We start from the raw sequence: 13,686 nt of genomic DNA, 5'->3' as shown, positions 1-13,686 counted from the left end.
GAAACAATTCAGAAACAAAATAAAACAGTTCGTGTTGCCAGGGTTGCAATAAACCTATTCACAGGCATTTAATAACTTGGAACGTATCGTAAATCGCAGGTTATTTCCTATTGAAAGTTTATTTTGGGTTCAATAATAAGTTGGAACTCTCATTGCGATGACCAGCGTTCCGGTCTGCTGGTCGAAGCGCTGGTCTGCGCAGACTGCTAGTACGCAGGTGACGATCCCGCTGTGTTAAATAAAATTCCGCCGAAAGAGTTTATTTTCTTAAGATGCGTTCTATATCCGTAGGCCTATATTAAAAAAAAATTACCCATTAGAACTGACAAGCTTTTATCTATTATATCTACTTCCTCGTTATTTATTTAAATTGTTCAATATACCAAAAACTGCTTTTTTAAATACAAAAATTACTTTTGGAAATTTAAAATGTCCCTCACATAAAAAAGACATTTAACTTTAACAACTATAACCCTTCACCTAAAATGAACATGGATATTTTTAGGCTAATTCGTCCGTTTTAATTCAATTAAGGGTCTTCTGTTGATTTTACCCAACCCGTTATATCAAAGTCTTCCGATGAAATCTTTATTTGTTTGTTGAAATATTTAACCAATTTTGATTAGTTCGGATGCTATCGATGCTATCTTAACAAACGAATAATAGAAAAAGCAGCTCGGCATCGTTCACCATTTGACGTCACAGGGCGACGTCCCAACTTGTTCCCAACAAGTTTCATCTTATTGTTCACTGTGTTAGCCTATTGTTGGTTCTGTGTGCAACTTTATTACTTTAGCGACACACACCTCGCAAAGTTGAGCGAGCTCGCTAACGACGCACGAGCTCATATTGAAGTTGACTGTTATATTTCTGTTGATGCGTAGGCTCTTAGGTGCTTTTCCACATAAATTCCTACATTTATACAATTGTTTAACGTAACTTAAAATACATTTTAACTCGTTCACCACTCTGCATATAATTCAGTGGGCATTTTTCATTTAGCGCAAATTTTAAGCACCCGTAACAATCTATGCTACACACTGATTTAAAACCAAGGCGTCCATGCTACGTTTTTTTTACGTTTGTTTGCAAATCCAACCGTTAAACACATTCTTAAGAGCTTACAAATGATCAGTATCACATAATTCTCTTGTTTAAAAAAACATATACTGAAGTGTTAGTGTATCTTACCTAATGCTACACCCTGAGCAACAAAACTCGCAAAGATGGTTTTATTTCATCTATCATACGAAAATTAGGCAGTAAGCTCAATTCGGCCCTAGTCGGATAGTTTTAGTTACATTATGCTATTTAAACGTTCTGATAATGTTGTAAACTCCGTGTACCGTGTAGTGATAAACCTAGATATTACAGTGAGCTTTGGCTGATTGATCACTCGGATATAATGAGTCATTTCAGGGGTTCTTGAAATTTTTTTTACCGCAGACCCCTAAAAAATATTTTTGCTTCGCGTGGACCAGCGTAGGCAAGGAATTGTAGAGATGACGTCATAAATTGATGTCACAATACAAATAGATTTCAAAAATCTGCTGTTTCCGGTTCAACAAAATGTGTAAGCGCAATGGAGTCTAAATATGCATTCAGTAGAATTATCTAGTTATCCAAGTCTGTTCAATACGCATGAAATGGCGACTTTTCTCCAGCATTTTCCATGCCACAAAGATCAATTTTCTTAGCTAGAGCTTAAATTAACTTCACGTTCAGTGCAAATTAAGCTGATTTTAGTTTTAGGTAAGGGTAACCCACCTAAATCGAATTTGGGAATGGTGAAAACTATTGCCATGTGCCAGTTGACTCCCAACAAAGCAAACCTAAATATTTATTTGGCCTCTATAATATTTTTTCATTTTCTCTTCGTCTACGGCGCAAACTACAGACATTTAAAATAATGTCGAATTTACTGCTTTTCAAGACTATTGTTCTAATTCAGTTGTGTTGGTGTGGCCCGCTAACATGGCCAAACTATGTCATCCGACGCTTAGTTAGACTGAACTTTTGACAACCCTGGTGTTAAGCAACAGTTTGCTGAAACGATTTACGTGTTGTCTTCGCGCAGAAGAACTTAAGTTAGTGGTGGTAACATTTGAGTCGCAAAAAGCGGAAACGGTAATGGGTAAATTAAATATAGGCCTATATATATATTAACTGCGCAATGAACATAGCCATATGTCAAATTGTTACGACTTTCTTCGTACAAATTCATAGCATACAAATATATATTGTAAGTGTAACGTTATTGCAAATAAATGGGTTTTTTAGATGCTAATTTTTGCAGGTACGAAAGGTCCGTGTCCGGGGTGAATGTGCAACCTTAAACACAGATTTCGTTTATTTTGTTAACGTTTTAGGTTGGAGAAGCGTTACTTTCGTTACAAAAGTTACATAGCAAAGAAATGATCGATTCGAAATCCAAAAACGCGAACGTCGCGGCGCGTTTCGCCATTTGAATAGGAATTTTTTTAACCTGAAAAATGCGAAATTCTGATCTAAAAAATTAAAATTTTGACAATTTTTGACCTAAAAATATATTTTTTGTGGCAAAATTTGGACCTATTAGAAATACATTGATTTAGATTTTAGATAACACATAGTTGTTTTGCAGAACTTAATTAGTGTATTGGCGTCGTCAACAACACGATTTTGATGTTTTACTGACTACCGGTCGAACACAAATCAATTATTTTATCAGAAATCCTGCTGAATCTATTACAAAAAGTTTAGGTGCGCAGTGCTGGTTTGCATTTTACGCAGCGCTGATTTGCTGACAAACAAACATTGAACGGCGCTTGTTTGGTCTAAGCCAGTGATTCTCAACCGGGGGTCCGCAAAAGGTTTTCAGGGGGTGCACAAACATTTATAAATATATCCTTTTAAGCGCTGGGAAGCATGCTTAATCACAATCTTGGTAAGTGGTAAAATCACGTTGTAATATGTTGTAAATCGTGTTGAGTGTGACGTAACACTTTCATTGTGATCTAACACAAATAGATTGTGAATTGGGAGGCAGCATTATTCCAGATCACATGTACTTCATTTTGGTTTATGATATCGTTCGCAAAAATGACATGCGTCTAGCAACCTACGGCCCGGCAATGTAATTTGTCCGGCACGCAGCCTCTTTGACAAACTAGACACGAGTCCATTTCAAATACTATTTGACTATTTTAACCACATAAGAGCAAAAATTAAAAAAAATGATCGTTCTTCTTACGCGAATGATCGTTCTTCTTACGTTTTTTCCGTTATCATGCTGTCTTTAACTATATTAGCGCTTATTTACCATTGCGCCGCGAAGTGCGTCGCGGACAAACGGAAAACGTATTGAAAAATATTGGACATATATTTTTAACATTTTGAAGTCTTTTTATCGGCAATGTAATAAAAACTCAAAAATAATAAAAGAAATGCCCGGTATTCAAAAAAAAATCGCGCTCCCTTCGCTCGCCAGGTGTTCTTCCGACCTACAAAGGTTAACAAACACACAACTGGATTAATTATTCAAAGTTATCGGGGTTCCTCAAGGTTGTTTCTTTATACTATTCAGTGGTAGTATGGATGACTACGTATGGATTCGAATTTTGAGCCAAACAAACGCATTTTATTTGCGCTTTGAGCCAACACTTTACTGCCGCCTTAAATGTAATTAAACACGTTTTTAGCTGCAAAAATCTGACGCCCGCCTGATTCACAGTCGTTGTAACATTTTGGGTTGCGGACCCCTGGTCTAGCATTTTCAAAACCACAATCACGCGTTTTAAGACTTACTTCGGAGATCACCAGAAAAATGTAAGGGGTCCGCGACTATTTGAAAGCTTCAAAAAGGGGCCACGGGTACAATAAGGTTGAGAACCGCTGGTCTAAGCAAATGTTCGTTTAACAATGTATTTAACCCTGACAGTCCAGCTAATAAAGTGGAAGAGTTCGTCGACCAGCCAGTTGTTGTTTGCGCGTGTTAATTTTCAGTGAATGGAGTGTACGTCCGATTTGTAGGCCTAACTTACTTCAGTTTACGTTGTTGGTTGAGGATATTTCATTTTCAGTGAAAAAGTATTTTTTCTTTTTTATGGTGATTTATTTTTATTTGTTCAATGTTTTTCACGCATGGTTAATTGGTAAACTGCAAAATTAGTAAAAAATGGAAATCGCATAAAGTTATATGCTGTTTTTGCTGACAAGCTTAGATTTCGCAGAAAAGTTGGAAAAAACTGCGAATTTGATTCGGTTAAACATACATAGTCTGATTAAAACATTGCCAAGTTGATGTTAAAATATATGGTTAAAGTATTTTCGAGATTAGTTTATGGACTAGATCAAGAGTTCTTAAACTTGTTTGTGATGTACCATTTCGATTCACTTGCTTGATATTATTTGTGATATAATAGTATAAACTTAAGCCAAACTAGATTTTCGGCCTAATAGCGTGTGTAGAATTTTCCCTACAAACCCTTGATCACATAAATCATCAGCACTCCAGTGGATAAACTGAAATTCAAAAAAAGGTTACTGTAGTTGTGGCAAGTGATGTCGCAAGAAATGTAAAAATATTTGGTTACGAAACAGACAATAATGATTGCCAAGAGCGAAAACATAGTAATTTATAATAGCATTCCGGTAAGAGTGAATTGTTGATCTCAAGCAGGCATTGTGGTGTTTGCGTAAAATCGTTTTCTCGCATAAACGTGAGCAACTATTTCTTTCACAATCAACGAAAAATCGTCGCAGTGCCTGTAAAAAGAACTTGGCCGCGTAACCCCCAAGCTTCTCTCGCGTATGCCTTAGTACGCGTACCGCAATTTGAGAAACCCTTAAACCAAGACCGTTTGCAAATCCATGGGGGCACCGGTCCACGCCCCTACCCCAACCCCAAACTGGATATTTCATCCCTTTATTATCATGTGTTACTGATATGTCAAAGCCTCTTTTTTGAGTTTTTGCCACTTAAACAAAATATCTGCGTTTTTTTCTTTTTACGTGATTTAATAACATTTTTATTATTTAGCTTTTGTGTTGAAAGTAACAAATCTCCAAGCTAAAACTTGAATTGTCAAGCTGATGTGTGGTGTTACTAAGGTTACTTCTTTATTACGTCACGTTTTGACGAATCTTATGTCCTAACATTTTCTCGTGTCCCCTCTATTTCTAAGCTGATTTACATTAAAGTGCATTTGGATTTAGGAACTCAAAGCTTCTAAGAGTAGCGAGTTAAAAGTTGGACTTGGTAACCGCTTTGAGAACTTTTTTTAAGCATTAATGTACTTTAATGGTTTAACCAAGTTTAAAATGCGAGTGATCATCATTTGCCCTAAAACAATCTGTTGTATTAACGCCTTTGCATAATATTATCTCGTATTTATTTGTTTATTTTAATAGTTTTATCTTAAAAACCTGCATTTTTACAATGTTTACTCTTTTTTGTGGGATTCGCATACCAAGATAAGCGTTCAAATGCAGTCGGCTGATCTTTCGAAGATTATGCAAAGTGTATTGTTTTGCGGGCTTCTAACATTTGCTAAAGGTATTACTATTTATTTACTGAAATATTTTAACTATCGACTGTTTTTTTTCCTTTTCTCAATCTAAAAACATATATGCTTTAAAAACCAGCCGTATTAAAAAATACAATTGTTTTTTTTGTTTTTTTCAGTTACTAGCAAACCAAAATCGCACAATAATTAATACTACAGCAATTTTACAAAAGATGATTTTTACTCATTTTGTAAAATCTCTTGTAAACTAAATAGTTTAACAAGCCGTACGCGTTAAGCATCTTGTCAAAAATAGAGAGTGTATTTCAACTGATCGATAAAAAAATTAAAAGTTGAAGGGTTAGATGCTACATCAAACAACTAATCTTTTATAACAAACTTCCTATTACCTATACCTCTTGACTCTTTATGCAATGACGTCATAACTAAGCGGCCCGAGTTTTCCGTCACGTGGACAAGGTCAGCGAAAGTGTGCGGCTGAAGTTGGCTTTTTCTATAATATTCTTACTATCAAGTCATGCCATTGTTAGATACAAAGACTTTTGTTTACTTTTTCAGCCGACATCTTCATTCTGGAGCCAAAGGACGTCACTGTTGTTTTGGAGGGAGCTGTGGTAAATGACGTCACATTGAGATGTAAGGCAAACTTGACCAATGCTATATATCACTGGAAGAAGGATGGAGAAGTTATATCAGCTGGAGGTAACAATTTGACTTAATTTGTAGGTCTTACTATATACTATCCTTAATTTTTGTGAGTTTGCACTAAAAATATTTTAAAGCATCTTGGTAGCAACTTGTTTATATTGCACATGTGTATTTGGATCCAAGGGAAGAATTTTGTCTTAATTGCTTTTGTATATATGCAGATAAGGCCATCCACGTGATCAGATGTTGAAAAGATAGAGTGGTATAGAAGCTTGGTCTGCGTTAATTTCCGGGTTGTGCCGTGTTATTTCTACGGTTTCCTTAATCAAAAGACGACGCCAACACCGACTTGTCGCAAGAATCTTGGGGTTTTTAAAATCAATTTTGTGACCAGGATTTTGATGCAAATGTCTTGCCACGTCTGTGTCCTGCGTGGACCGTGATGAAGGGTCGTGGCCACTCTATCTTTTCAACATCTGATCACGTGGATGGCCTTATCTGCTATCGGCGACCTACCTTCTAATCGCCGCACACCCGGTTTAGATTATGTATCTATCCACGTTTCCTTCTTTCTGATGTCTGTCTTAGCACTATATATACACTTACCATCAGTGACTTCTCTCTATGTTGAAAATGAATAAAGAGTTATTCGAAACGTTCAAAATGATACCTACTTCTGTATGGGCTTTGATATTCTTATTACGTCTAACTACAACCTCCAACCATTATGCTCCAAAGTTTATTTACTACTGTTACAGTTTTGGAGCATAATGGTATAGGACATACAGAACTGATGTTTAGACTAAATTATGAGTTGTTTGAAACGTTCAAAATTAGATCTATTTCTGTATTGACTTTGATATTCTTATTACGTGTTAAGGTATTTCTGATTTTGGATGTAAGACGGATAAGACTTGAGTTTGTCCTTTCTCTCATGGACAAAACTCTAGATTAAAATACGTAATAGCTTTTTATTGTTTTATTAAGTAAAACATGCATATACACCACATGTGTATTCTGTGATCATACCAACTTGGAGTCGTACTGACTAACGAAACCCGCACACATTTTATAGTACACATCATATGCCTGAGTAGAGGTTGTGAGTTCGAACCTCACTGCAGGCTGGTTGTTTAGCGCTCTAGCCTGTCTCTCTTGAACTGGGACAATATGCATACTCTGTGATAAAAAAACGTTCTGAAGTCTTACTGGCCAACGATTACGGCACCCATATATAGTAAGCAAAACGCCTTCGGGGAAATCGTTAGTTCGAACTTCACCGCAGGCTAGTTGTTTGTTTAGCGTTCTAGCCTGCCTTGCTTGAAGTACAATCCTGATAAAACTGACTGATTTCGGTAACCCTCTCCGAAGGCATAAAATGGTTTTTATATTATGTGATGTTGATAACGCACTGTTTTAAAAATACAGACCGGTACAAGTTCAGCGAAAATGGGACTTTGACGATAAATCCACTGCGAGTATCAGATGCGGGAAATTACCGTTGCCTGGCAACAAGTGATGAAGGAACAGCTTTAAGCAATCCAGGAAAACTTGAGATCACTTGTAAGTATTGAACAAAGCTGCTACCAATGGACACGGGTACAAAGTACGTTCCTCCTACATATACGATCAGCCAGGAGCGGCAGATAGCCTTGGCCATAATATTTAGAACACCTAATTTTACCAAGGCAAAACTTCAAAAAAGTTGTCTGTTAATATTTACTTTTTAGCGTTAAGGTTAGTTAGCACTAGACGTGTTATTCGTTAAACGTCGGCACATAAAGCGTAAAAAACGCTTTCAGTTGCGGAAAGTTGAAATATTTCAACTTTAAAGCTTTCGGTTAGAAGCGAAGCAAGTGTGAACAAACCGGTACAGGTAAAAACGACGATATACATTTATATAATGTACACGTAATTGATAAGGAATGAATCTTGTTTTTGAAGTAACTTAAATTTTATTCAAACTCTTTGTTACAAACCTCTGCTAAAGAAAAAAAAACATTAAAAATATCCCAATATATTTTCAGTTATAAATGATTTTGGACCTCGAAGTAAAACTTTATTCAAAACAGAAGCTGGTCAAGGAATTGCTATTCCATGTGAAAAAGCAAACTTCGCTCCTGGTAAGTTACATCTGCGTTACAGTATGTCTCCTGTGAAACTAAATTATAAACTGTAGCAATATTAGGGTGTTCATGTAAAATTGCTTCAATCAAAATCCCCTACAAAGCAATCTGTAATATGTTTGCGAAGTGTTAACCTTTTCACTTTCTCAAAAACTGAACCATGTGTGAATCGATATGTTTAATACGTTGTAAGAATACCAAAGCCCATACAAAGATATATGCAGCATTTTGAACGTTTTGGATAACTATTTTTTCATATTCAACAATAAAAGGCACTGATCAGTGGCACTTGATTTTTACTACGTCTTACGAAAATCTCTAACCATTATGCCCCAAAGATATTTTTAATGTTTGTCGCAGACTAGATCGGGACACGATTCCCAAAGTAGCTGCTTAGGATAGGAACGACTTTACTTTCTCGAGCAAGACGTTTATTGGACAGTACGACAATCTGTATACGGCAAATAACCATGCACACCAAGTGCTCGCATAAGGCTACAGCTTGTCTCTAACCAACGAGATTGCAAACTGTGCTCAAAATGCGTCCGATTCTCTCGGTATCCACCCGACGAATGATATCAAAACGACACCACGCAATAGCAAACGAAATCGACACAAAGATATCACGCAGCGCTGAGAAAAGCGAGGCTGCAAAACTCACACAAAGTTCTATCCCTGAGGAGAAACCGAGGCGGCGGGCAGCCGACCCGGACGGCAGTTCCCTCGGCCTAACACATTAGTTATGCTTCAAAGGGTTACAATAATTAAATTTGTGACAATGTTCTTGTCGCAATATTTGTGTAATAAGTCTTTCACTGGTGCCATAAGAAACAGAAATAAATAATTCGACTTGTACCCATCATTAAGCGAATATACAGGAATACAACTTACAGTTGTATAGCCGCGCGAAGTTTTTATAATAGTTTTTAAACAACACTTCTTTTGCCATCACGCAAAACCGAATAAATGCGAAACTTTTATGTGTTTGTTTTATAGACAACTCGGTGTACTTTTTCTGGGAAGCGCTTGGTGTTTTTATTATCTATGGGAAACCTGGAAGAGCTGATTATTACATGTCACAAGACGGAACCCTCTACTTTGCAAACCCCACAACAGAACTAACTGATGCGTATTTCTGTTTCATTCGTGATAAGTGGAAATTACCGAGTGGTCGTCGAATCGAAAAAGCATCGCAAACTATCGCCCTAGAAGTATCGAAGTCTGGTAAGTGCAAATGTTGTAGTTAACAGGTCCTGACCTTATTGTTGTTTATGTTTGTCGTATTTTTATCAACTTATAGACAAACTTTTTCCTCCAACAATTCTCCTTAACCCCAAGAATGTGACGTATGCTAAAGTGGGTTCATCGGTTATACTTGAGTGCTTCGCTGGTGGAAAGTAAGTAGGCTTTCTTGTTAAACTTGAAATCACATCAAAATCACTATAGTACCTGCGTTTAGTTTTCACGAAATTGTAAAAGAATTTAATTAGAAAATTGGTCCCATTTTTAAACCAAGCAACGCCTAAAGTATTTCAAAATTATTAGAAGTAAGAATAAACTATAGTACCAAAACTTAATTTATGGGTTTCGCTTTTAAACCTATTCTAGATAACAAAATACCGATTTAAACTGAGTTTTTCTGTCCGATCTTGCCTAAGATTAAACTATAACGACTTTTACAAAAAAACACTTTTCAGTCCAACTCCAGCCCTCAAGTGGACAAAAATCAACGGATCCCTTCCCTCTAATCTCGTGATCACTGATGCAGGACAACTTGAAATTCATAACGTCACACGTGACGTCAGTGGTACCTACCGATGTACGGCCAGTAATGAACAGGATTCTATAACAACACAAGGGAAGATAGTCGCTTCAGGTATCCTATCAGTCGTTTAAAAATACAGTTGGGTTTACAACAACAGTAAATGCCGCGTAACGCGAAGAATAACTATATTTAAGTTTAGAAAATTGTTTCGTTTTGCAAAAGATTTGCTCACTACTGGTATTTAATACACATGGGCATTAAGCACTGACTAAACTATTGCCATGGAGGTAGGCCAAACATTTAATCAACAATCCACATTTATCACCGCGTAACATGGCAACCTAACAAGGCTGTTACTTTAGCCCTAATCTGTTATAGATGCAAAAGTCCCGACCCAGTCCCCATAAGTTCTTAGTGCATCCGTATGAATTAAATTTACCAAAATTTAAGGCTGTTTTCAAATATTTTCAGAACCCCTGTTTCTAAAACGAAGAATATTTTCTCAAAACGTTGATTTTCACGAAACTGCAACATTCCGCTGCGAAGCTTCAGGTATTCCTCCGCCAACTTATAGGTGGCTGAAAAATGGCGAGCCACTAAATATGACGTCACGTGTGAGTGTGAGCGCGGGAACGGAAGGCGGAAGTGTGATGACGATCACGGAAGTTGGTGAAGATGACGTGGCAATATATCAATGTGTGGCTGAAAATTCACTTGGAAGTTTGACTTCAAATGCCATGCTTGGAATTAAGGGTAAAGGTTTTTGTGAAAGAATTACTCATTCATTGAAATGTGTTGCCAACGTCAAATATTGTGTTGCTTTTTATTCACAGAGCTGGCGCCTCGTTTTGTGACCGGCGTCGATGAAAGAGTTGTAAAGTCGACGATAAACAAGTAAGCTAAGAGTTTGGCACCCAGCAACTAAGACTAAATATATGACATTTTATTCAAATGTTAAATAGCATAACAAGTCCAAAACGAGACGCTTGACCATTGGTGAAAGATGGGTAATTTAACACACGAAATGAGAGACATTTAAAAAAAACAGTTCAAAATATATTTAAGAGTCTTTTCCTGCTATATGTTGTGAAATTGACAGTGTTGTAATGACTTAAGTCAATGACTTGACTTAAGTGCACTTAAGTCACTGCTTTTAAATGACTTGACTTGACTTAAGTCATTTGGACAAAATGACTTGACTTGACTTAAGTCTTTCGGACAAATGACTTGACTTGACTTAAGTCTTTTGAACAAATGACTTGGGTTGAAATAAAGTATATATTTCTTCAAGTACTTCTTTTTATAAAATTGAGCTATTTGTCCAAATTTTTGCCCCAAAAAACAAATTGCTTGCTATATGTTCCCTTTTTCTTATTTTTTAGTTCAGTTATTGCTCATAATCGTACGAGTTTAAGAATAATAGTTTAACTTTTTATTTTTTAAACATGGACAAGACTTAAAATTGAATTGCTCTAATTATGACTTGACTGGGACTTGACTTATTATTTAATCGAAAATACTTGACTTGGACTTAAGTTATTTTACGAATAACTTGACTGGGACTTAAGTCATTTCAAAATGACTTGTTTACAACACTGGAAATTGATCTATCTAAAAACTTACATTTGCGTAACAGGTCAAACAACCAAGTCAATTGGAAATGGTTTAAGGCTTTTAAGTTTACTTAAAACTTAAATTTTGTTTTTTTTATTTTAGGGCCATTGTTTTAAAATGTACAGTTGAAGGATACCCAAGACCCCGTATTGATTGGATGAAGCATGGCGCTAATATTACAAACAACATTAGGTAAGTGTGGGTTCTTATACAAACAATAAAAAAAAGAACAAAATCTTTATTCGGCTTATTTACTTGAAATATGAAAAAACAACATGGACTTAAAAATATTTTGATCAGTGTTATACCTGTTTAAAAATTCAATCAATAAATTTTGAATTACAGAACTTCAAATAATGGATCATTAACAGAGGGATCATTGTTGATTCAAAGTGCTTCTGATTCTGATGGAGGAAATTATAGTTGTATGGCAACTAACAATAAAGGAACAATAACTCAAACCCGACAACTTATTGTTTACGGTAAAAATAACGATATGGAACCCAATGGTTACGTTTTATTTTTAACCACTATTCCAGGGTTTCTCAACCGTGGCACTCGGCCCCCCCTGGGGGGCAACGGACCTGTCATTGGGGGGCCACAAGCATAAGTCTGTAGCAATGTCGTAGTATCGCAAAACCCGTGTCACTATTTTTCTTTTTTTTTACTTAGACTCGAACTTGTATGTGTTAAATCTTCTTTGACCTGTTGTAACGCATTATTTCTTACACGTTACTACTGGCTATTCGTGAGAAGTTTTGCAACAATCGACGTCAAGCTTGCAATTCTTTATCTGATTGCCTAATTGCCAAACGTTGTTACGTCACCTACAACCAACACTTGTGTTTTTCTAGTTTACTCAGTTTTTCTTTGTAACGTTTAACCAGTAATTTAGTTAGTTTGTAAACCGCAAGTTAGAATGATAGCAAAACTAATGCTCATTATTTTCGGCTTTTCCAACTACGTGAAAGCAATTTTTTGGCGATGTGTGCAAATCTTGTTCCTGCATCGAATGTTGCATGTATTTTAGACCCCCTTTAATTGCGAAATAGCATACCTTACTGTGGTATCCCTGATTAACAGTCGTTGCGGTTGTTATTATAAAATGTGTCGTACACTAGGCTACACAGTTTAAATTTAACGCCGCAGAGACCTTTCTGAGTTTGGTTTTGGCTCGCGACTACAAAAAGGTTGTCCGCTCCTGTGTTAAGCGGCCAAAGCAAGCTTAACAGAACGATACTTCAATTGCACATACTAGAAGTTTACTATTTTAAAAAACGTTTTTACACAAAGCTTAAAACAAGGTTTTGTGTTATGAAATGTCGAAAATTCGCAAATGGTGCGAGAGTTATGCCTCTTTGGGCTTGACAAAAGGTAGGCGAGACGGCCATAATTGTGCGCAGTGTCTGCATTGCTCGGTGTTGATGTTAAATGCGTCATTACGACCCTAACAACTTAAAAATCATGGGGATAAAAGCATCCCCGAAGAAAGAATGATGCCGCCGATGTTATTTCTGTCAAAGGAATACGATTTGACCAGGAAGCGATGTTACCTGATTTTGGATGTAAAGTGTATTTATTCGTTGGCTTTTGTTCAATCGAAGTGTTTTTTATTAACGTGGTGAATTAAAATAGGTTAAAACACGTCAAACACATTTATAATCGAGGGGGCCAAGAGGATAAAAGATCTTTCGAAGGGGTACACAAGGCATGAAAGGTTGAGAACCACTGCACTATTCTGTCTTGAGTAAAATTACATCGTTTCCGATTTCTTATTTATTTTATCGTTTATTTAGAACCCACTGTTGCTGTAGCAGTTAAAGACACAGTTGAAATATTACGAGGACAAAATCAAACTTTACAATGCAAAGAAACACACGATGAACGACTTAAGACAAAATGGAGTTGGACTCATGTTGTTGGCGGAATTAAAACTGATGTTGTAGATTATATGAATGATACTCTGCAGGCAAGATAAACAATTTTTGATATAGGACCAAGCCGACCAACTCACTTTTTAAGTGTC

The 13,686-nt window shown here is 36.4% G+C and overlaps 1 protein-coding gene and 1 long non-coding RNA gene across 2 annotated transcripts in view; both read left to right on the top strand.

Annotated features, from left to right (window-relative positions):
* LOC146165514 (uncharacterized) overlaps positions 1-13,686 on the top strand; it is a 91,455-nt gene that overhangs the window by 24,373 nt on the left and 53,396 nt on the right. The window lies entirely within an intron of this gene.
* On the top strand, positions 2,908-13,638 carry LOC146165518 (contactin-5-like). The gene is made up of 10 exons (XM_083382728.1): positions 2,908-2,926; positions 6,066-6,209; positions 7,584-7,718; positions 9,278-9,410; positions 9,979-10,157; positions 10,518-10,799; positions 10,880-10,940; positions 11,763-11,852; positions 12,006-12,142; positions 13,457-13,638. The coding sequence occupies exons 1-10, from the start codon at positions 2,908-2,910 to the stop codon at positions 13,636-13,638; spliced, it is 1,362 nt and encodes a 453-aa protein (XP_083238854.1).

This window comes from Ascidiella aspersa, chromosome 2 (genome assembly GCF_963924565.1).
Source record: "Ascidiella aspersa chromosome 2, kaAscAspe10.2, whole genome shotgun sequence".
Lineage (NCBI taxonomy): Eukaryota > Metazoa > Chordata > Ascidiacea > Phlebobranchia > Ascidiidae > Ascidiella > Ascidiella aspersa.
Note: the sequence above shows the minus strand (reverse complement) of the source record. Positions and strands in the feature narration are given on the sequence as shown.